This window comes from Aythya fuligula, chromosome 11 (assembly GCF_009819795.1).
Source record: "Aythya fuligula isolate bAytFul2 chromosome 11, bAytFul2.pri, whole genome shotgun sequence".
In the NCBI taxonomy this organism is placed as follows: domain Eukaryota; kingdom Metazoa; phylum Chordata; class Aves; order Anseriformes; family Anatidae; genus Aythya; species Aythya fuligula.
The window spans coordinates 13,293,285-13,315,145 of record NC_045569.1 but is presented as its reverse complement, the minus strand read 5'-3'; the positions used below and the strand labels follow the sequence as shown (position 1 = coordinate 13,315,145).

Sequence of the window (21,861 nt, the reverse complement as noted above, 5' to 3'; positions counted from 1 at the left end):
TTTCTGTTTTTTTTTTTTTTTGAAAATGACTGAACATTTATTTTCATTGCAGTTTTCTGTGGCTAAAGACTTAAGTAAAACTTTACAAGTATTATCCTTTAAGATCATTTTAATTTTAGTTGAGTGCAGAGGGCTTTTATAACAAACATGGAGAAAATATTGGAGGGCTGTGCTTTTCCAGGTTAAAACATGCATGCGTTAACTTTGCAGTTTATTTTCTTGTTGTATATAGCTTTTCTCTGCAGCACAATTTCCTTTTTTTGATAATGCCTTGTATGGCACAACTAGTTATCAGTAACTGAATGTATTTTAATCATTATGGCTGCTTCTGTTTTTTTCCCCATTAACGAGAGGTTATACATGTTCGCATATTAGCTTGTTTGCACCCTCTACCTATTTATGTATGAATCATTTGTAATGAGAGCGTGTGCTGAGATTGTCTGTGTGTTTTTTTTTAAATTGGTTTTTGTTTTTGTGTGTATGGGGGGAAGGCTGTATGCACATCACTGACTGCAGGTTTCATTGGGATTACATCCATCAGTCTGTCTGTACACAAATATGAAGAATGATCTGAAGTACCTGTGCTGTATTTATGTTTATCCACGTCTTAACTTTGATTAAATAAAATTAAAAAAAAAAAAAAAAAAATGAGCCCCTGTGGCTGTCACTAGCATCTGTCATCTGGATTTTTCCTGCTTTATTTTCATGGGACCTTCCACTGGTGTTTCCTTTACTTACAATGCATTGATCCATAGGCTGTACCTAACCCAATGCCAGCTAAGTTCTGGTTTATATATATAGAGAGAACTTTTTACCTGTTCACTTATAACTACAGGTAAGACTCTGATTTCCAGAAGCTTTCTATCTTGTATACTTTGGTATGCACTGCTATTCAGATGTACGCAGTTGCTTCTACCTTGTATATTGATCCATACTGCACAGGGAGTTCTCTGCGCTTCCTGTGCAGTGTCACTGATGTCTGACAATGCACTTTAGCTGGGGACGTGCCTACAAGAGCAAATGTCTCCAGCTTTAAGTCAGTGATTAGGCTGTGGATCCATGCGTGTGTGACTATGGTCCTAAATGATATTGCTGTGGGGTTTGTGATCCACTGTCTGATGGAGCACTGTCCAAACTTCCTTGAAGATGAAGATGGGTGAGAGAATGAATGGTTCCTGAGACAGTTTCTCTGGTGAGCTGTTCTTTTGAGGTTTGAAATCTGTAGGTTTCAACACTGAACACTGCACAATCACCGTCCCTACACTCCTTAGTGGATCTACAGGCTTGTAAGTAATCCTCCTGTGGGAGTAGAGGGTATTTTTTTATGATCTTGTCAGGGGTATTCATTAATTTCCTTTCAGTTACGTCTGCCTGTTTTCTCAGATCAGAGTCAGTGCCTCAGCTATTCATCCATCCCGTTCATCCATATGACAAAGGCTGAGTGGTTTGTGTAGTAGCACAGTAAATTCAGCCAGGGTTGCTTATCACAGAACATAACAGTACGCTAAAGTAAAACCAATTCCTCTCCAGATGGTACTGATCCCAAGTTGAAACTTCACTTTGGTGACTTGCCTGCTGCTTTTGAGCATTTGTGAAATAAATGAGATTGCATGGCTTTATTTAAAATGTTAAATTTTTAATCAAAGCTGACTGCATCCTTTAAAATTCTGAATGCTCTTTAAAAGCTATGGCTGGCAATTAGTAGATAAAGCACTACATTCAGCATATAAACACTACGCAGCAGAAGGAGCTTTCTCTATCAGATAGCTATGGAAAGTGATTTGCAAGACCCAATAATAATGAACTATCTTGAGCTTGCGAAAATGGTTTAATCACAATTTATGGAACACGTGTGTGGGTTTTTTTAATAGTAAAGGAGGGTATAAATAACTCCAGCAAGTTTCAGTAATGGTCTGCTCCTATGGGTCAAAGATCTTACAGTTCCTCACAGCATTTGCTAAATTTTCTCTGACCTAGCACAGACAAGGGAAGAGCAGCAGCATCGTCTTTCATGGCTGTCTCTGCTTTCCTTCTCAGTTTGATTTCTTCTCTATTCACTGTTTCTGGTCTCTCTTCCTAAAAGTGTCTTTTTCATACGTGTCCCTCTAGTCTGCCTTTCATCTGACAGTGACACTTCTGGGCTAAGCAGAGAAGATGCTGTAGGTTTAACAGTGGAGGAAAAAGAATTGAGCTTTGTAAGTTCTGCTATCTGAGAGACTGGAAGAAGGAAGGGTAGGAAAGCGGCTGCCCTTGGAATTCACATAATCTCTTTACCACTGCCTGCTGTGAAGCAACAACTCTTCTGGCCCTTGATTGTATGGTAGGAAATGTGACTGTGCCAAGAGGAAACTTGACTTGCAGTGTGGTGGCAGTACTCGGCCTGGGTCAGTATTAGGCAATTCTGTTTCTACACATCATTCTCAAAGCAACCTAAAAACCTTTGTGGCCTGGTTTATGCAGATAGGAGTTAAGAATATACATCAAGACCATATCTTTCAATAAGCTTGCATTTGGACTGGAAATCCTTCTTTCCCTAACAATAAGAGTTGTGTCATCTTCCTTTGCTTTGGCATTAGCTCCACGTTATCATGGTGGTTGATCTGCCTCTCAATCTGGATAACCAGTAATGCTTTATATTTTGTCATCAGCTTGAGGTTAGCAGATGAACACTTTAATTAATACCAGCGTATTCACAGCACCACAAAACACTTGAATAAATCTGTTTTTTCAAGATGCACGCAGTGTTTGATACATACTTCCAAGGTCTTGTTTGGAGTAAGGTCATATGCACAGTTCCTATAAGCTTGGCACAAAACCTCTTCATTGTGTTAAACATTTTAAACAATCATTGGAATGGAGTGGCACCTAAGATACTGAATTTGCTTACAGGAAATTTTACAGGAGTCAGTGCTAGGAATTGTATTGTTTTAAATAAGACCCCATGCCAGACAGCACCATGTGAGCTTTCTTCTCCACGAGGGAAGAGCTGTCACAGATGGGTGGTTGTCAATGGTGTTGTGTCATCTTACACTGAATATCTGGCTCTACAGCTTGCTGCGTTTCTTCTAATGAGTCTTCTCTGCCAAAAAAAAAAATAAAAAAAATTAAAAAGTTGAGCAGCGACTCAGTTCTTTGGCTTGGCAGTCGCAAGCCATCTAACTTTTTTATTGAAAAGAGGTGGTCTTTGCTATTTAGTTTTAATTCTACAGATATTCCCTCATTGGTTTCTACTTTTCCTGAATATGGATGTCCTGTGGGTAGGAAAAAGCTGGGGCTGGGAGCAGAAAAAGGCAAAATCTCCCTGTTCTTTTTTTGTTGTTTGTACGTGTTTTTAAGCAATTGGGGCTATCTGGGGAAAACAGGGCTTGGGTCCTGCATTACAAAACTGCTACGCACGTGAAGTGCAGTTTCAGGTGCAAGTTGTGCAATTTTCTCAGGGTTGCAGTGCTCCTGGGAGAAGACCTGCTCCATCTGACGTGGGCATCATCATCTCGCCATCGCCCTGGCAGGTACGCAACCCACGGGAGGTGAACCAGCAGCGTGGCCCTGCTCCGACCGCACCGGCCGGAGCTGTCTGCTGGGATTCAGCCACCCGCAAGGATGCAGCCAGTAAAAGGCGGCTCTGGTTTCACGGAAGGGTTTATCAAGCAGGAAGAGCCTGTTTCTCGCCAGGAACAGTTACCAGCTGCTGACTCACGCAAACCTCTGGCACTAATTAACTGCGGCGGCTGCCAGCAGGAGCAGGCAGAGGGGTGGGATGGAGACGGGGCTGCGATTGGTTTGGGGCCGAGGACGGAGGGTGGGATTTGGTGCTTCTGTGCTCCCCTTTGCGACATCTGGAGAGGTTCTTCCTTCCAGGTAGAAGCACAGCAGCCTGGCAGGTTCGTAAGCAGGGACTGCTGGCACTCAGCATGTCTTTCATCCAGGTAGACAAGGACTCAGATTTTCCTCTCCAAAATCTCCCCTATGGTGTTTTCTCCACGAAGGAGGAGGTGAGTAACAACATGCATTGCACTGGGGCTGTTGTAATTGTTCGGAGCCTATGAATAAGAGGAGAAATTCCCAGCAGCGTGGGATAAGGAAAAACTTCACGGGCTGGGACATCGGTGCAGGCTTCCTTGTTTGAGAGCAGTAGCTGGCACGTTGTCTTTTTGCTAAATGTGGTTATTTTTATGACAGCTTCCTTGAAACTATGGAAAAGAAAGGGAAAGTGTTAGTATTCCTGACGAGTGTTTTAGCTAATACATCCTAGAGTTTTTATGTAGTTTTGACTGTCGGTGTTTTGTTTGTTTTTGTAAAATCATTAAATCTGATCCTTTCACATCACTGTTTGCACTGACTTTTTTTTGGACTCAATTCCTCATTCTCTTTGTGACTGGGTATAATTACACCTTCACCCTCAAGAAGCCACATTAAATACCTATTTCATCTGCCATTAACTCTGTAGCATCCAGTCCCGTTTGCACAATATGAACTAGCATAGGGGGAAAATGAATTCTGTCCTGAAATAGCTGTATTTTCAAGTGAGTGCCTTGTTCTGTTTTCTTTTAAGAGCCTGCTCTTCATCAGTTTGGTGGAGCTGGGTGCAGAAGCATTAAGCAGGGCACAGACTGTGTCATTTCCATCTCTGCAGCTGACCAGTTGTGGTTTATTGGGCATAAGCATTGCAGCAATGTGTTAAATGTGCAAAAGTCCTAACTGCTATGCCCAAAGGCTACATCTTGAGCCAGCTTCAGGTCTTGTATTTTATCCATCACGTAAGAAAACGTGGCTCAGCCTTTTCCAAAGAAGGTAGCTCCCAGTTCCTATGTGCTGAGCCCAGTTAGGCTGACTGCTGACCTCAGACCTGCAGACACCCAACCTGCCAGAGCCACTGAAATGTGCCCTGGAGAAGAGAGTGATTTCTGGGAAGGAAAAACTAGAGGATTGTGAACTGAAACTTTGTTATTATCTCCTGCTTGCTGCTGTCTCCACTTATCAATACAGGTTCAAAAAAGAATTTAAGCCCAAAGATTGTGTTTTCTGATCTGGTATTTTCCCAAGATAAAATGAGATGGTTCATTTAATCTCTTCCTAGATGCGTGTGTTGTTATCTAACAAGTTTGGATTATTTTTCCACCCTCTCCAGTGACCGTTTGCTGAAGAAAACATCTTTGCCAAGATCTTATTAAAAGGCAGAAATTATTTGGGAAAATAACGTTTTAAAAGTGGCACAATGTTCCAGTGATTTCAAGTTAAAGCAGTCGATGTAATTCCTGTCTATCCCAGTTACAAATTAACCTGATGTGACCTTTAGAGTTTTCTGCAGGAATGTTTGCTGAATAAATACTTATTATCACACTTGGAAACTTGCTTAGAAATTAAAGGCTAAAAAATAGGTTTAATAGCATGGATTTTCATTGATGATTTTCCCATTTTGTTAATCTACTTTTCGTAATGACTGTGACCAGTTAGTGTCTACTTGCTTAAAGGCATGAAAAATTGAAATTTTGTCTTTGAGCACAGCAGCGTTTCTATAATTTCCACCCAGCTGTGGCAGAGCTGCATTGGGAATGTCTGCACTGCTCCGGCACCGCAGGCTCAGCACGCGCCTGGCGCGGGCCCTTCGAGGACTGCAGCAAATGAACGCGGTCTTTGTTTGTCTGTGTGCATCTGGCAGGCAAATGCATCCACAGCAATCTCCCATATGCACGGGAAGCTCTTCCTACACCAGGATCTACACCAGGGTTTGCCTTCAGGTGGTGGACTGCTGGCGTGCTATGAGGTTGCTCCAGGCAGAGTAACCTCCTTCGACCTTATGCAGGGATAACGTGGCCGAGCAAGATGCACAGCAGTGGAGCACAGAGCACCTTTCCTCAGCTCAGGAGGAGCTGGAGTGTAGAAACACCAATTTCTTTCTAATAATACACACACAGGGATGAGATCAATCCTTTGTGCCCATTGTGCATCTATGCTGCAGGTCCCCATCTGAAGGAGAAATAGCATCTTCCCACCTCACAACCTATTTCAAATACGTGAACTCATTCTGAAATGTTTGTCATTAATGGGGAATGGGCAAATACTTCTGGAGCAGGGAAAGAAACCTCTTCATTTTCCTCTCCTTCCCCCAAAAGGCCGGGATGAGGGGAATGTGCTCTTCCATCCCTGCAAGTCTGGGAGGAGTCTGTGAGGATGCTCTGCCTCCAAGCCTTAATGTTTTTCATTAGCCAGCCTTTTCTGCTAGCTGTCAGTAGTAAACGGCTGTGACATTGAGCTCCTGGCCCTGATGGATCCAGCTCCCTGTGACCGCTGCGTTCCCCCATGCCCTCTTTGGAGGATTTTTGGGTGCAAGCATAAATTCTTCTTCTCTTCCCCCTGCTCTCACCGTTTTGCAGCCTCGGCACAGGATTGGGGTAGCAATTGGAGACCAGATTTTGGATCTCAGTGTCATTAAGCATCTGTTCAATGGACCAGCTCTTGCCAAACACCAGCATGTCTTTGACCAGGTATTTATCAGTCTCTTGTTTGACTTTTTGCATGTGTTTTAGATATATTAATGAGAGTTGTTAGCAATGAGCAATGAGATGTAGGCCGTGAACTGGACATGGTGGCTTTTACTCAGCACTGAAGCTCTGTTGGGCCAGTTTTAGCTTGGTGTAACTGTCAAAGAGCAGCACAATGAAGCAATGCCACCCAAGTTTTGGGTGACATGGAGGGGTGAAAGAGAAACATCCAAAATTAGCAAAATATTTCAGACCACCTGAAGGCCTTTTCCATCAGGTTGGTTAGCAAAGCACAGAGCGGCACTAGCAGCTTTCAGTTTGAAACTTTGGATTTGAGTCTAAAGCAGAAACAGGAATCCAGATTTCCCAGGGTTTGGTGCTGGGGGGCATGCCTCTGTGGCAGAGCCCAAATTTGGGGCAAATTTCCCCTCACGGGGAACATGGGCTTGTGCCATCAGTTGTGCTCTGCTCTGAGGGAGAACCCATCGCTGTGGAGGCAGCCAGGGCAGCAGGGGATTTGGGACCTGAAGGGTGTTTTTATGAAGTGAGGCACAGTCTGCTATCTGCCTCCCCCTCCTCTCTGTCACCCCACAGCCCACCCTCAACGCCTTCATGGGGCTGGGCCCCGCAGCCTGGAGGGAAGCCCGGGCCCTGCTGCAGACGCTGCTGTCGGCCACCGAGCCAACGCTGCGGGACAACGCGGGCCTGAGGAAACGGTGAGCGAGCACCGGGCCCGAGGTGGCCACACGCCATCTGAGGGGTATTTAACCCAGCGTTGGGGCCTGCCGAGAGCTGCCCACTCCTCGTTATGTTGCTGGTTAATCCTCTCACCGCCCGCAGATCCGGGGCGTCAACCCCTGCTTGGGAACATGGAGATTACGCCCTGGGGTGTGCCCGGATCTGCTGCATCCCTACAGAGGGACGAGCTGGGTTCTGGGGACACCTGGGGCTCCACACACAGCGTGGCAACCATGGCCTCCACACGGGAGGTAGCCTCGAAGCCTCTGGTCTGTGCCTCCCACCTGCCCAGCAGAGCTCTGTCTGCCCAGGCTGTGGCTCTTCTGCCCTCCAGCTGCCCCCCTGAAGCCATCTCACTTTGCCAAAACCCAGCCGGCTGGGGCAAAGTGGCTCAAGATATGTGGTGGTGCTTGGTGCGGGAGGGGAGGGCAGGGCAGGGGACTCCTCCCTGTCCTGCTGGGTGGCACACATGCCAGGAAGCTGCTGAAGCTCTGCTTGCCACAAGGACCTTCCCTGCACACCCCCAGAGACACAAAACACAGCCTCGCCCCTTCCTCACCAAGGAGGGCAGAGGACAGAGCACATTTCTGCACAACAGCCTGCTCCTGCATCCATTTCTCACCTCCCTTGCCCACCGTGAAGGGTGCTGCTTCTGGTCATAACCCTCTCAGCAGCAGCAGCCTGTGCAGTCTAAGTCTAAATTTTCCTGTATACCCTGAACTAGAAAGGAATCACTGCAAGGTTTGGCAAAGCAAATTAGAGATTGAGCTGCTCGAGAGAAACGCTCAGTCCCTTACATGCTTGTAAACCACTTCAGGGTGAGAGCCTCAACTTTGCCGAGAGCTGAAGTCTTTGTCTTTTATTTCAGAGCATTTGTACCTCAGGCTTCTGCTACCATGCACCTGCCAGCACACATCGGTAAGCCTCCTGGAGCCGCCGGCTGCTCGGTGCTGCCCTTTGCTCTTGCCCAGAGGAGCTGCTTTATGTCCAGATTGCTCAGACAGATCCTAGCTGCAACAGGGAGCGGGCTTTGTAGGAGCCAGAAGTACATTATTGTATGCAATGAATGGTAGGTGCTGTCTGCAGCACAGGAATAGAAAAGCCCAGGGAAGCTCAACAGCAGCCAGAAAATTCCTGGATTTTCACTAAATCAGGGTTGTCTGGTGCCACAAACTCTTGTCATCAGATTTGCATCACCAAAGACCTTTGTGATTAGAGCCAGGCAGGAAACACAAGTTCAACTTCAAACATTGTCCCCATTTGTCATCAGAAAATAATCCAGATCTTACAAAATTTTACTCAGGCACAGCCTCATAAACAAGCGTGAGTCCCCGCCACCAGGCCGTTACCCTGCATCCCAGCCCACATCAGGCCGCAGACTGTTTTGGAGTGAGAAGCATCTTCAAAGTTTTGACAGAAATTTATATATGAATCAAAACCAGCTCGACCAAAATCACTGGAGAGATGTGACCAGCCCAGGATTGCGTGAACTTGCCCATTCCCCTACCAAGCACTGCTTCACTAGCCTTTTGGCTCCCGCGGGGCGCAGCAGGGCTATGGGACAGCCTGCCCTCTCCTGCAGGAACCGTGACACCTTCTACAAAAAGTGTGGGGATGAATAGGCCCATGCTTCCCCAGCAGACAGCTCGGTGAAGGATTGCAGACCCCGTGCATGCTGCTAGTGAGAGCACGACCCTGGCAATATCCCCCTGCCAGCACCTTGCAGCTGCGCGTTATTTAGCTTCCCGCAGCTTTTATGTCCTTGTGCTCCAGTCCTGCTTGTACCGAGAGCGAGCACTGCCTGTATCCCCTGCTGGGGCTGCGAGATAACACACCGAGTCTGCAAAATAATGCAACGAGGCTGCAAATTAACACAGCGAGGCTGCAAACGAGCGCCAGGCCGCCGAGCTGCTCGCAGCGGCGGCAGCAGAGGGCAGCAGCCGCCCGCCCCGCGCCAGCCCCTGGGTTGTCTTCGCCGCCGGGGGCTGGAAACCAAAAAAACAGCCGGTTTTGTCATCGTTTTCCAGGCGAACCACATTAATCACCACCCTTACGCTATTCCTCACAGCCCCGTAGTAATCATGTGAAATGCTGAATGGCTCCGCTTCACTCTCTGCATCCCCCCCTGCTCTTCGCGTCACGTATCGTGCGCTTTAGCCCCTGCAGATGATGGGCTTTCCCATTGCTGATCCACATTTGTGTTTGTTTGTTTGTTTGTTTGTTTTTCCATTCAGGAGATTACACCGACTTCTACTCGTCACGACAGCATGCCACCAACGTTGGGATCATGTTCCGGGGCAAGGAGAACGCGCTGATGCCCAACTGGTGGGTCATACAGGTGGTTCCCTGGGGCACCTTGTTTTACACAATCTTCTGTCAGTATATGTACATTTTTAAAGGTCTGGGTATTTCAGCAAAATACTGATTTCACAGTGGACAAGAAACTGTGAACTTTGTGAGTCTGTCAAGAACTCAAGAAGAGAACCAAAAGCCACGTTTCCCAAGAACCAAAAGCCCTGTTTCCCCAGCCTATGCTGGTACACCAATAGCAATGCACACCTCTGGTTCAAGGGCAGATTCACCTAAGAAATTGTTTTGCCACATGTCAAGAAACCGGGGTTTAAGCTCTGAGGAATTTAGGGGAGCAGTGGCACAAGAGAAGCACAGCTACATGGCTGCAGGACTGTATTTTGTTCCCATCTTTATCTCAGAGCAGGGAAGGTGCAATTGTTTGTGCCCATCCATCAGAGCTCAGGCCTCAAACTTCACACCCCGAGATGCCTCTGCCCCGAGAAGCTGCTCAGGGTGGTGATGCTCCCCAAACTAACCCATGCTCTGTGATGTTCTTTCACAAGGCTGCACTTACCCGTGGGTTATCATGGCCGGGCATCTTCTGTCGTGGTGTCTGGGACACCCATACGGAGACCTGTGGGACAAATGAAACCCGACAATGGTGAGTCCATGGCAGGCTTTAAATGTGGCTTCTTACTCCTTATTTAACTTTTATTTTTCCCCCACATCATCCAGTAGTAGGCAGCAAGTGTCTGGGATGCCCAGGCTGGGTGAGGGCAGAGAGCAAAGGAAAGCCCAGAGCTAAATCCATCTTATGTCTGCATGCCAGGCAGCATCAGCTGCTTCGTTTTTTTCTGCATGATGCTTTCATTGCCCTGTCTGCTTCCCGCTCATAAACCACTCTTCTTTCTGCCCACAGATAAACCTCCAGTGTTTGGTGCTTGCAAGCGTCTGGATATTGAGTTAGAAATGGTAAGACAGGCTATTTGCCTTGCCATTGTAATAGAGAAATATTAAAGAAAGGAAAGAAAAGGTAAATTCAGCTGCTTCTAAAATTAATGTCTTGAGGTCCACTCATTCATTTCATCTGGTACGTCTGTGTAGCAGGCAACGAAGAGTTCTGTCATGGAAATCTTCCTGTCTGATGGCTGGAGGGTGTTTTAGCTCATTCAGTGCTTTGGTAATTGAGCTTTCAGGCTGGAAACAGCTTGTCTGGCCAGACCCGAGCAACTTGGAAGCATGCGGCATGTTCTTCATATCAGGCACCACCGCCTGCTATCTGGCCAGCAGTTGCCTTTGCCCTGCAGCCAGGATCCTTTAGCAGACAGGGGGATTTTAGAAGCCCAGACCGCCCGTGCTGTGAATCCAGGGCTGGGGAAGCCGGGAATTGCTGCGAGTGCCATCCAAGCACCTCGCCCTGGCTAGGAAGAGAAAACCTGTGCTGTGTGTGTTGGAACAAAACATCTGTGGGAGGTGCATTTTGTGGCTTAGCCTGGTCCTAAAGGATTGTTTTGTCGTTTTGTAGGTTTGTTGTTTGTAATTTATACAATATATATCATCTGGATTGTGATTAGGGAAGACCATTTTACTCCCATGTTTTGGTGCAGTCAGGTCCTTGTTTAATGGCTGGCTCTTGGCAACACAATGCTTCCAAGCACTTCAAAGCTGCCAGCCTTAAGGAGGGGGGGAGAGAGGGAGTAGGCCATGTTCCTTGTCTAATTGTGTCTGGGAAATGATGCAGAATCACGTCCTGCCCAGCCTTGGTTGTTCACACATGTAACCCTCTGTATGGTAAAGATTTCTGACTTCAGAAACTTAAACAACACTTTGGTTTTTGACTTCAGGCATTCTTTGTGGGACCTGGAAACAAGTACGGGGAGCCAATCCCTATCAGCAGAGCCCACGAGCACATCTTTGGGATGGTCCTTATGAACGACTGGAGCGGTAACCAGCACTGCGGGCATCTGCCTGGAGGGGGGGATCACAGCACCGTGGGAAACCCTAGATATGGATAAAGGATGTCTTTTAATAGCAGATTAGGGGGCATTGAAATCACTGGGTATAGTTGAAAGGGATCAAAACGAAACACTACCTGCATTTCTCAAGCTCTTTCTAAACCTGTCTTTGATCAATCAGTAGAACCAGTGATTGCTGCCTAATGAAGATTTATTTACTTATGAAGGAGCTAATATCTATCTAGTTTCTTCTGAGCAGGGATGGAGCAGCCCTAAGGACGACGATTTCATCAGAGGATTGATTTCAGTGTCAGGATTAGGGAAAGGATTTGACAATCACAAATCCCTCTCTCTGTTCAGAGATTTAAGCAGACAAAAGCATTGTTATCGAGGTGAAATTAGCCCTATGACTGGCATGGACCCCTGGCGGGGTGTCAAAGCATTAACTAAACTGGGGAGGAAAATGTGGTTATCTGAGGATGGCCTGGCTTACTTTAATTATCCCTGCCTTTTCTTCCTAATCTAGCCTGTCTGAGAAATTTGGTTTGAGGGTTGGAAAGGGATGGATTTAAATCAGGGTTTGGGCACAATGGCTGGAAATGGGTGGCGGTGACATTTCCAAGTCCATGCAGCTGGTTCAGTAGCTGTGCAGAGATCTGTGTCTTCAACCAGTGTGAAAGCTCACAACAATTACTGTGTTAAATGGCATTGCTTTCAATTTTTCCTTCCTAGCTCGTGACATCCAGAAATGGGAATATGTTCCTCTGGGCCCGTTCCTGAGCAAGAGCTTTGGCACAACCATCTCACCTTGGGTTGTCACCATGGAAGCTCTCATGCCATTTGTGCTGCCCAATCCTGTCCAGGTTAGCAAGGGGAAGACTTGAAACTTCGGAGAGTTTACAAGCATGATCCTGCTTCCACACACACGGAGAAACCTTGAGCTCTTTGAGTCAAATGCTGATTGATGTCACTGGCATGGCCACATGGCACCCTGACTGCCTTCCTGCCTACTTGAGCAGGGCAGAAAAATTGTCTCCTTCAAGATATCTTGAAAATAAACTGATCAGAGAGCTTCTTGGTAGTGCTTAGCATTCAAGAAGCAGTAGAGAGAGAGTGGACTCATTCCAAAACACTTTGTTCAAACATTTCCAGTTGTCTGTGTTATGTAGGCGTTTTGTTAAAATGGAAAAAGATAATGAAGGTCTCACAGAGAATTTGCCATCTTCTCTGTGCAGGCAGAGAACAAAGTTGTGCTAGCACCGTATTTGTTTTGGATTAACATCCACACCAGAGTGATGGAGAGGGATTTTGGAGCCCAAGTGCAAAAAAAAGGGAATTTGGATCTGTGGATATCACTTCAGCTCAGAAAGGTCTTAAAAACATGTGCATGAGAGCAAGAAAAGCAATAATCTGAACAGTAATAGTGGTAAAGTAAATGGGGCGTGCAGCACAGCCTGCATAAACAAAGTCACCGGGACGGCTCATGGAATTTTTCCTTTCTGCTTGTTTAGACTGACATGCCTTTTATATGTTATTAGGATCCCAAGCCACTGCCCTACCTTCGGGATGCAGAACCCTACACCTTCGACATCAATCTCTTTGTTGCCATTAAAGGTACGGCAAAGCTGAGCAAGTTATAAAGCTGAAATTGCCAATTAAGGACTGCAGGACCCACCGGGTACTCCAGACAATTTGCTCTCGGCTCTGCAGTGCTCCTTTTTGCCTCTGTCAGGGAAAGAAGGAAGCTCCTCGTGCTCCCTGTTGGCCATGCAGCAATGCACCAAGGAGGGAATGCTGCCCACCCGGGGCTTGCAGATGAGCAGCTCATGAGGAGGGTCCCTGCGGGGGCTGCCTGCAGGGCATGGAATGAGCAGCTGTCCACGGCTGTCAGATTTAAGCCCAACACAGCCCCCAGCTAATGGCCCTGCTGAGCAGGAGGTCCAGTTGCTGCTCCTGTAGTAGAGTAGAGAATAGGAAATGGGTAGCTTGATGTTACCCTGGTGCCAGCCACACGCTTGTTTTCTGTGAAATGCTGGCCTTCATAAGGGAATGGAAAATGTTATTGCTTCTTTGCTGCAAGGGATCGCAATGATAAAAGGAGTCATCCATCTGTAAAATGAAAAGACTCGAGCATCAGTCATCCAACACAAACGAGTTGTTTTCCTGTTTCTTATTTTTTATTTTCCTCAGGAGAAGGAATGAGCACACCAACTACTATATGCAGATCCAATTTCAAGGTAAGACCTCAGTCTCTTGCCTCTGCTGAAAATCTTGCTGATGCCATCAGCTCCACTTTGGTGCCCGAGCACTGAACAAGGGAGCAGCTCCTCCTGCTGCTCAGCTTAGGATTCAGGCAAAGGCAATTGCCTTTTGCTGTGCCAAGGTGGAAGAGAGCCTCGCAGTCACAGCTGGTAATTTCCACATGGACACAACTGCAAGCCCAGGGCTATCCTTGGTGCTGCATGGGCAGAGTGGTTGGTGGCTGTGGCAGCGTGGGCTGATGGGGACATGGTAAGCCAGGGGGCGTGTGGGCCAGCTGCAGCACGCCTCAGGCAATTTTGTATTCACATGTAGTTCTGTGCATCTACAGCAATTACCTTAATCAGTAAATCAGTAGTCAGCAAATCAACAATTAGGAGATTTTTCTGTGAACCTACTGGGCCTGACCATTAATCCTGTGTTAGCAGTGCTGGCCTTAAAGAGAAAGAAAAGGAGAATTGACATCTAACTGAAAGAGATTTTAAGGGACTAAATTGCAAGGTAAAGTCTGAATTTTATATGCACATAATAGCTCCTTGTCATCATTTAGAAAGCAATCAGCCAGGCCACAGTAACTATTAAAAATATAGCACTGAGTAGCTGTGGATGTTATTTTTAGGCTGCTGAAGGTTAAATAAGGGAATTTTTTTAGTGACAATCTGACCAGCATCATCCAGAGAATGCAATACCTCGTACATAGGCATGCAAGAGGCTTGCCTTTCATTGCTTTAGCCTCCTCCTCCCTCTTGCAGCACATGTACTGGACGATGAAGCAGCAGCTGGCTCACCATTCGATCAACGGGTGCAACCTCAGGCCTGGCGACCTCCTGGCATCAGGAACCATCAGTGGGCCCGTGAGTGTTCAAATACTGATAGCCACAGCTACCTGGTCAGTAGCCCAAAACTGACTGAGCAGGGCTTTGGGTCAAAGTCCTGTTTGGTTTGAGCAGCCATGAAAATGCCTGCGGTTCCTTCCTAGGCATTTTGTGCTAATGGTTTGGCAACCCCAAAATCACACTGAGAGATGTTTTTTAATCCTTTGTTGTTGTTTTTAATCTCTCCCGTGTTCCTTTCCCTAAGAACTATTTAACTCTAGATGCAAATTAATTTATGTGTATAAGCATCCACATAAGCTTGCTTTTACTTTATGAAATACAGCTTTTTGAATTATTATTATTTGTGAAGAAAATATTAAAGGTGCATGAGTATAACTTGTAGATTTTCTAATACAACATATATGGACCTAACTTCACAAGCTATTATTCTCCTTGTACAGACAGTTGTTGCAATATCTGAGTAAGGTATTGGCACTTGCTGAAACATCAAAGATAAATGCTCTTCACACTGTCTGGAAGACAGCTTCAGGGGAAGTGGTTTCCAGACAGGGTTACCTGTACTTCCATTCTGAGCACTTCTGAAGTGTTTTCTGCTTCCTCTAACTCATTGCACTGCAAATTGACATTGAAGATGTACAAACCTTTGCCAGCTTTGCTCTTCTGAAGAACAAAAATGTAAATAAAACTGTGAAACACAGGCTACATGAAAGCACTGGATTTGCTTGAGTGCCCTATATTTGTTTCCCTTCTTTCTGTAGCAGGCTCAAACTTCTCTTAAAGGATTTAGGACTATTTTAAACAGAGCAGATAAAAGCTGGAAGGCATGGCTGCTTACAGTAAGCAAGGAAATAAAATGTGAAGGCAAAACAATAAGACAGTGTATCAATGAATCAAATCAACAGCAGAAGCCCATTCTGTAATTTTATGTATTTGCGAATCTACCTCCAGCGACAAGTAGCTTAGCAGTGGGACAGGTGCTAAAAAGCTGTTTATTTGTTGATAACTTTTGCTGCAGGAACCTGAGAGCTTTGGCTCCATGCTGGAGCTGTCTTGGAACGGGACAAAAGAAATCCCCATTGGCAGTGGACAGTCTCGTAAATTCCTGCAGGATGGAGATGAAATCATTTTAACAGGTAATGGCCAAGCTCCTGCTCTTACACTGTACCTAAGAGATGTTTCCAGATGTTGATGGCAGTGGCACAAGCCCCTGGCCAGTACACGAGCTGTGCTCCATGTGCCTGCTGTGCAGCCCCAGCTGTTTCCATCCCACCTACCACTAGGTAAAAGGAGGCAGATAGAAGTTTCCCTGTAATAAATGCTTTCTGGGTTAGTTTATTTGTTTTGTTAAATGAGTGAATGACCTCGCTATGTCTGTGTGTGAGTGTTAGTGGGATGTTGGGGTAGGTTTGCTTTTATGGGTGAAAATACCCTGGGACTAGCATTAGCTGATGTATTGTTGCCACCATGGTCTAAGTTTACAAGGCTTGGCAAGTCTTGAAAAAAGTCATTTTGAAAATAATATTTCATTGGCGACCTATGCGTATCCAATTTAATGGGTTGCAAATTCAGTACGTGGGAAGTAGCATGAAGCCTACTAGAACAGCTGACCAGGTCCCCTCAGAAAAGGGCTGCACTTGAGAACTCTTTCATACTGGGCCATGGTTTTAATTTTCATTTTGAGAAACTAAGGATTTTATGCATTGAAATATAACGTGGCCTTTTGTGATCCAAATCCAACTCCCTTCTCTTAATCCACAGTCCATAGAATCATAGAATCATAGAATCATAGAATATCCTGAGTTGGAAGGGACCCTTAAGGATCATCAAGTCCAACTCTCGACACCGCACAGGTCTACCCAAAAGTTCAGACCATGTGCCTAAGTGCACAGTCCAATCTCTTCTTAAATTCAGACAGGCTCGGTGCAGTGACCACTTCCCTGGGGAGCCTGTTCCAGTGTGCAACCACCCTCTCTGTGAAGAACCCCCTCCTGACGTCCAGCCTAAATTTCCCCTGCCTCAGCTTAACCCCGTTCCCGCGGGTCCTGTCACTAGTGTTAATGGAGAAAAGGTCTCCTGCCTCTTGACAACCCCTTACGAGGAAGTTGTAGACTGCGATGAGGTCTCCCCTCAGCCTCCTCTTCTCCAGGCTGAACAGGCCCAGTGACCTCAGCCGTTCCTCGTACGTCTTCCCCTCCAGGCCTTTCACCATCTCCGTAGTCCAGTGCAAGACAAATCTATTTTTCCTTTCCTCTCATCTTGTCAACCCCGTTATGGCTTTGAGGTGGCAAAGAGTTGACAAGAACAGTCATGTGAAACTTATTCAAACGTCTTGCTACGTTGTCTACTGAATTTTTAGAGAATTTTGGTGGGATTTTGTGCATCAGCAGCTCCCACTCTTGAGACCCAGCCAGTAACACGCCTGGCTCTGAAGTGACGAGAAAACATTTACAAATGTGATGTAGGCCAGAGAAAATGTGAGTGACTAATGTCTATGCAGTAACTGGAAGGATGTGAAAGTGTGATGTAGTACGTGTCCACAGGTCTTTGCCTACTTAATCCAGCCCACACGGTAATAAGAATAGATGGGATTTGTCCATAGAGGCATTGCCATATGCCTGCATCTCCTAGTGCTGGTGTTTGTGAAAGCATGGGCTTTGTTTTCTTTCTGTACTACGAGGCGTTTACTTCACACCCCTTAGGATCTTCATTTAAACTTTTTAACTCCCCAGGCAGTGATCCAGATGCCAACACTAAGCCTCACAGCAGGATGCAAGTGGCAAAATAAGATTGTGGCATGTGCTGCAAGCTATCATTGCCTGGTCTAGTTAATGCAGGTAAAATCAAAGGTCCTTCACCTAGCTGTGTTTCTACCACAGAGGTGTTTAATTGGAGAAAGCCCAACATGGTAAAGCAGAAGCACATCTAAGCAAAACATGAACCTGCAGTTATGCAGGACACATGTTGGAGCAGCGTTCATGGCAATGCTGAAATGGATGAAGTGACAAAAACCAGCAGCATGCATGTAGGTGCACATCACAGTCAGGTCAGCCCTCCAGACACACCTCTGGATCTGCAGCACTTCCCCTCTTAAGATATTCAGCATGAGGAAAAAGAGGGTTTGCACGCAGGAATGGCCACTGGGCCTGCCCATCTGCGTATGTATGCTGGATGAATGGCTGGGGTTTTGTTTGTTTGTTTGTTTGTTTAAGGGTGAAATATCAGAGTTATGTTGTGCTATACTTTTGGAAGTGCACTGCCCCACTGTTCTAGCTCTTTGCCAGGGCTTGGCTGTCTCTGATGACCCTCAATTGAGGCAGGAGGTGATAGGAACCAGGAACACTGCAAACCAGCTGGGGGTAAAAACCAGCTGCCAGACACATGCTGGATTTAGCTTTTAGAAACTAGTCAAAATGCACAAAACTTTCCCACACAACTCCTTGCTGGAAAACAGCTTTTTTGTGTGTGCTGTAGTTATCACTCAACATGGATCTGAGTGGTGGTTATGGGCTATTCTTGGCCAAGACTTTCAGGAATTTTGCCAAAGCAGTCTAAAAATTCTTGTTCTTTCAGAAACGTTTTTAACAAAAAGCAAGGACCTTTCTGTGGAGAAAATAAGTAGGGCTGCATTCCAGTCTGCCAGTGATGGCTGTGTGAGCTGTCCCAGTGGGGCCGCAGCCCCAGTGCCTCCTGTTTGGCAGCCCCTATACTGGGTTTGAGTTTCTGTGAGGTGCTGCCAGCTTTGCAAAGCAAGGTGCTGAGACAGCTGGAGACTGAGATGTACTGGAGGGAGATGGAGATGGAGGTACCAGGGACTCCCTGGTACCTCTGACATACTTCAGCCCTCAAACAAGCCTTTGTATATTCATGCTGCAGTGTGTAGATGTCTGATGCTGCTGTCCATTGCCCTCTAGAGGTGCAGGTCTCTCTCAAGTAACTATGCCAGCAACCCTAAATTAGGGAACAGGTGTATGAATGTCTCTTTGGAGTTCCATGCTGACATCCTGATCTGCAATGAGCACCTTGCAGTTTGGGAGCTGTGGGCACGTGGTGTCCAGCTGAGGGACAATGAGACTAGACTGTGACCCATGCTGACCTTCATGCCCAGAGCAAGAATCCTGAATGCCTTTTTGTATGATGATGTTGCTGTTAACCTGGGTGAAGGCACCGCTGCCCCAGGAGGATGGTCTCACGTCAAGCAGCCTGCTGTGCTGTTTCAAACCAGCTGCAGTTTGTGGTGATGGGGGCATCACGCCATTCACGAGAGCCACGTGCTGCTGGGACTGCCTGCAGGGACAGCTGGGGATGTGATCCTATTTAGTGATGTATGGCAGATCCAGCACCTTAGGGCACCCCTGAGGCAGGGCTGCTGCTATTGCATCCTCTCCCCACGCAGCACCACTAGCTCTTGCCAAGTGCCCAGCCCATAATTCCTAGTCTCCCATTTCAACTTAGTGTTTTTGCTCACTTTCATCTCTTCTCCCCTCATGGGAACCATTTCAGTGCCCTACTGCACAAAATGAGAGAAATACTCTGTTCCAAAAAGTACGTCCCGGGGAGGGAGCCCTGTTAGCGGTGGCTCGCTGAGGGTGTGCAGCAGCCGGCTGCACAAACCTCACCGCAGCTCCTTGGCACACTGCTCTGGCTGACACTGCCGGCAGCACAGAGCTGGCTTTGTGAAATGTGCCGCTCCTTGGTGCTGCTCTAAATCACAGTTGACAGCAGGGATAACTAAACTGGACTGAAATAATAAGCCAGTGCTCAAAGGAAAGCTGGCAATGGAGCCTGATGAGAAAAATGGAAAGTGAGCTGAGCCTCAAAGCAAGCGTCTTACTCTGGTAATGTTGAGGATTGAGGATGGCCTAGCAGGTACTGGGAGGATGTCTGTGGGATGGATGTTATACAGGTACTTACAGACACTGCTGTCCTAGGGAAAACTTCATCTCTGCCTAGCCGTGACAGCAGCGCTGGTGGGCTGGTGCTGGCAGGGTCTGTCCTGCTGCAGCCTGAGCCCACCCCATTCTCCTCTTCCTCCCCTGACCCCCCTGCAGGTGGGGATCGGGGGTTGAGCTCTGTTGTGTTCACATCCCTCCCAGCTTCTCAAAGGCAGCTGGCTTTTATCACAGGCGGGGAAGATGATGTATTCCATTATTTTAGGAAACCCATCTCTAACTATGAAATCAGCACAGCATGTGCCACTTGTGTCCTTCCTTTGATCAGCTGTTGCTGGCGGAGAGCTACAGTAGGTCTCCTCGGCTGCTTCTTCCCAAAATAGTCTTCCCAGATGGGCTCGGAGCCCCTCGCTGTGTCCGTGCCCCTCCTTCCCCTGCAGCTGAGCTGTGGATGCTGGGTTGACCCATGGCAGCAAGGGCTGCAGTGGCACCTGTGTCACCGTGTCACCTTTCCCATCGGTCTGCACCCTCCTGCAGTGGGACATGTTGTCACAGACCAGTAGCTTCAGCAGCAGCCAGCACATATGTGGTGTCTGTCTGCACAAGAGGATAATCAGATATTTTGTGTTAGTTACTGAGTTTCTTGTGGAATATTGGTGCTTGATTTAGGTCTTGTTGTTTGGGGGCTTTTAATGACCGTCCCTCTGGTTCTAAGCACCCTGATGGCCTAATGCTGGAGAGAGAGAACCCAGGTTTATTTTAGTAATTGCAAGGCTGAGCCAGCCACAAATCAGCTTAGATTGATGATGCTGCAGGTTGGGTTTGAAAGCAGGAATATTGCACATCTTGTTTGTTCTTTGATCATATTCACTGAACTTGTATATTGCTGTGTTTCACTTTTTTTTTTTTTTTTTAAACAATCTATTTGAACTTTTTTCCACCATTGCATTTCTGAAAGTTTTTATTTCTCAGTCAAACTTTAAGAATGCTGTACTCTTAACCTCAAATATCCACCTGAGGATACTTACACTCATTTTTGGTCTCTCTGTGTCTTTATACATGCGTATTCTTGGTAAAACCCTGCTGTCCTCATAGCACAACCTCTCCCTTCTTTTCTGGCACCAGGTTACTGCCAGGGCAGTGGCTACCGTGTGGGGTTCGGACAGTGCTCAGGAAAAATCCTTCCAGCCATCTCAGGTCCATGATGACTGCAGTAAGGTGGTGTCCGAGGAGGAAGAGAAGAAGGAGGAGAAGAAGGACCAACCCCCCCCACCTCTAACAGACATGCTGCTTTACTCAGATTTATTATTTTTATATGAGTGATTGGAATCTTACTGTTTTTAATTATCAATAAATACCTTCAAGATGAATGTGGCTCTGTGGTGTGGTAAGAAAAGGTTTTCAATGCTAGCTTAATGTTCTTGGAATGAGAATAGGGTGATTTAAAGAGAAAGTGAGATTTTTATCTCTTCTGTATTAATATTTTTATCGCAGCTATAAAAAGGACTTCAAATAAACTTAAATATTCAGAGCACTGGGTTGATGATACCAGCAGAGATCGTATGCTGACTTCTGGTTTCTCCAGTGTTCATCTTCTGATGAAGGTGAGTTTCAGATGGATGCTAAAAACTTGTGAACCCCTCCGAATAGAAGAGCTACAGGAGCATGCCCTCAACTAACACATAACAAAGCAATTGGGAAATGTGATCATCGATGCAACTGAAAGCACAAGAAGGCAAAACAACAAGGCACTAAACAACCTTTTAAACAGAGTGAAAACAAATTGCACTGTACCAAAGGCTGTGCACCAGCTTCCCTGGTGTTAGGGAGGGAAGCAGCATCACCATGATGGCCGGTGCTGTCCCCAGGCACCCAGTGGTGGCTGTCCCACCTTGTCACCCCCCAGGGGCCATGACATGGAGGAGGCTGCCCCCCTCCTTTGTGCCACCCAGTGCCATGGCAGCTCCTTGTAGCGGGCAGCAAACAAAGCCACACAACACTTGTCTCAAGTGTAAAGGGCATCTGCCACGTCCTGCTGGCCTACAAATCAATTTAACTCCGTGGCCGAGTGCCAGATCACATCAATTAGAGGGTATTACTGACTGAAGGAGCTCGGGAGACCAGATAATGAACTCTGGTACGGTGCAAGGGAAACTCGCTAAATATTTGCTTGTTCCTCAAAGTGAAGGGGTTGATGAGGCTGCTGGCTTCATGCAGGGACAATAGGATGAGCTGTTTTCCATGGCTGCCCGGTTGCTCCTATTGAGGCCTGCGGGTAATTTTGGGCAATGTGCCCCCACAGCATCATTTCCTATCCCACACTGCAGCTGCATCCCAAGAGCCAGGAGCTCCTCATGCTGGGGTTGGTGGGCAGCAGGAGGGTTGGCTATATGGAGCTTTTGAGTTCAAA

General features: G+C 46.7%; 1 protein-coding gene across 1 annotated transcript; it reads left to right on the top strand.

Annotated features, from left to right (window-relative positions):
* The first annotated feature begins 3,892 nt into the window (after positions 1-3,892).
* FAH (fumarylacetoacetate hydrolase) lies at positions 3,893-20,760 on the top strand. Its single transcript, XM_032195157.1, has 14 exons — positions 3,893-3,992; positions 6,375-6,485; positions 7,077-7,198; positions 8,089-8,138; positions 9,455-9,545; positions 10,076-10,173; positions 10,432-10,484; positions 11,357-11,456; positions 12,200-12,330; positions 13,006-13,081; positions 13,658-13,704; positions 14,479-14,580; positions 15,578-15,695; positions 20,577-20,760. Exons 1-14 carry the CDS (start codon positions 3,912-3,914, stop codon positions 20,654-20,656), a joined length of 1,260 nt encoding a protein of 419 aa, XP_032051048.1. The 5' UTR covers positions 3,893-3,911; the 3' UTR covers positions 20,657-20,760.
* Positions 20,761-21,861: the final 1,101 nt, after the last annotated feature.

Coding starts and splice junctions, on each gene's coding strand:
- FAH (XM_032195157.1), top strand. CDS start 3,912: ATGTCTTTCATCCAGGTAGACAAGGACTCAGATTTTCCTCTCCAAAAT. Junction 11,457..12,199: donor CCTTATGAACGACTGGAGCG/GTAACCAGCACT, acceptor TTTCCTTCCTAG/CTCGTGACATCCAGAAATGG. Junction 13,705..14,478: donor TATGCAGATCCAATTTCAAG/GTAAGACCTCAG, acceptor TCCCTCTTGCAG/CACATGTACTGGACGATGAA.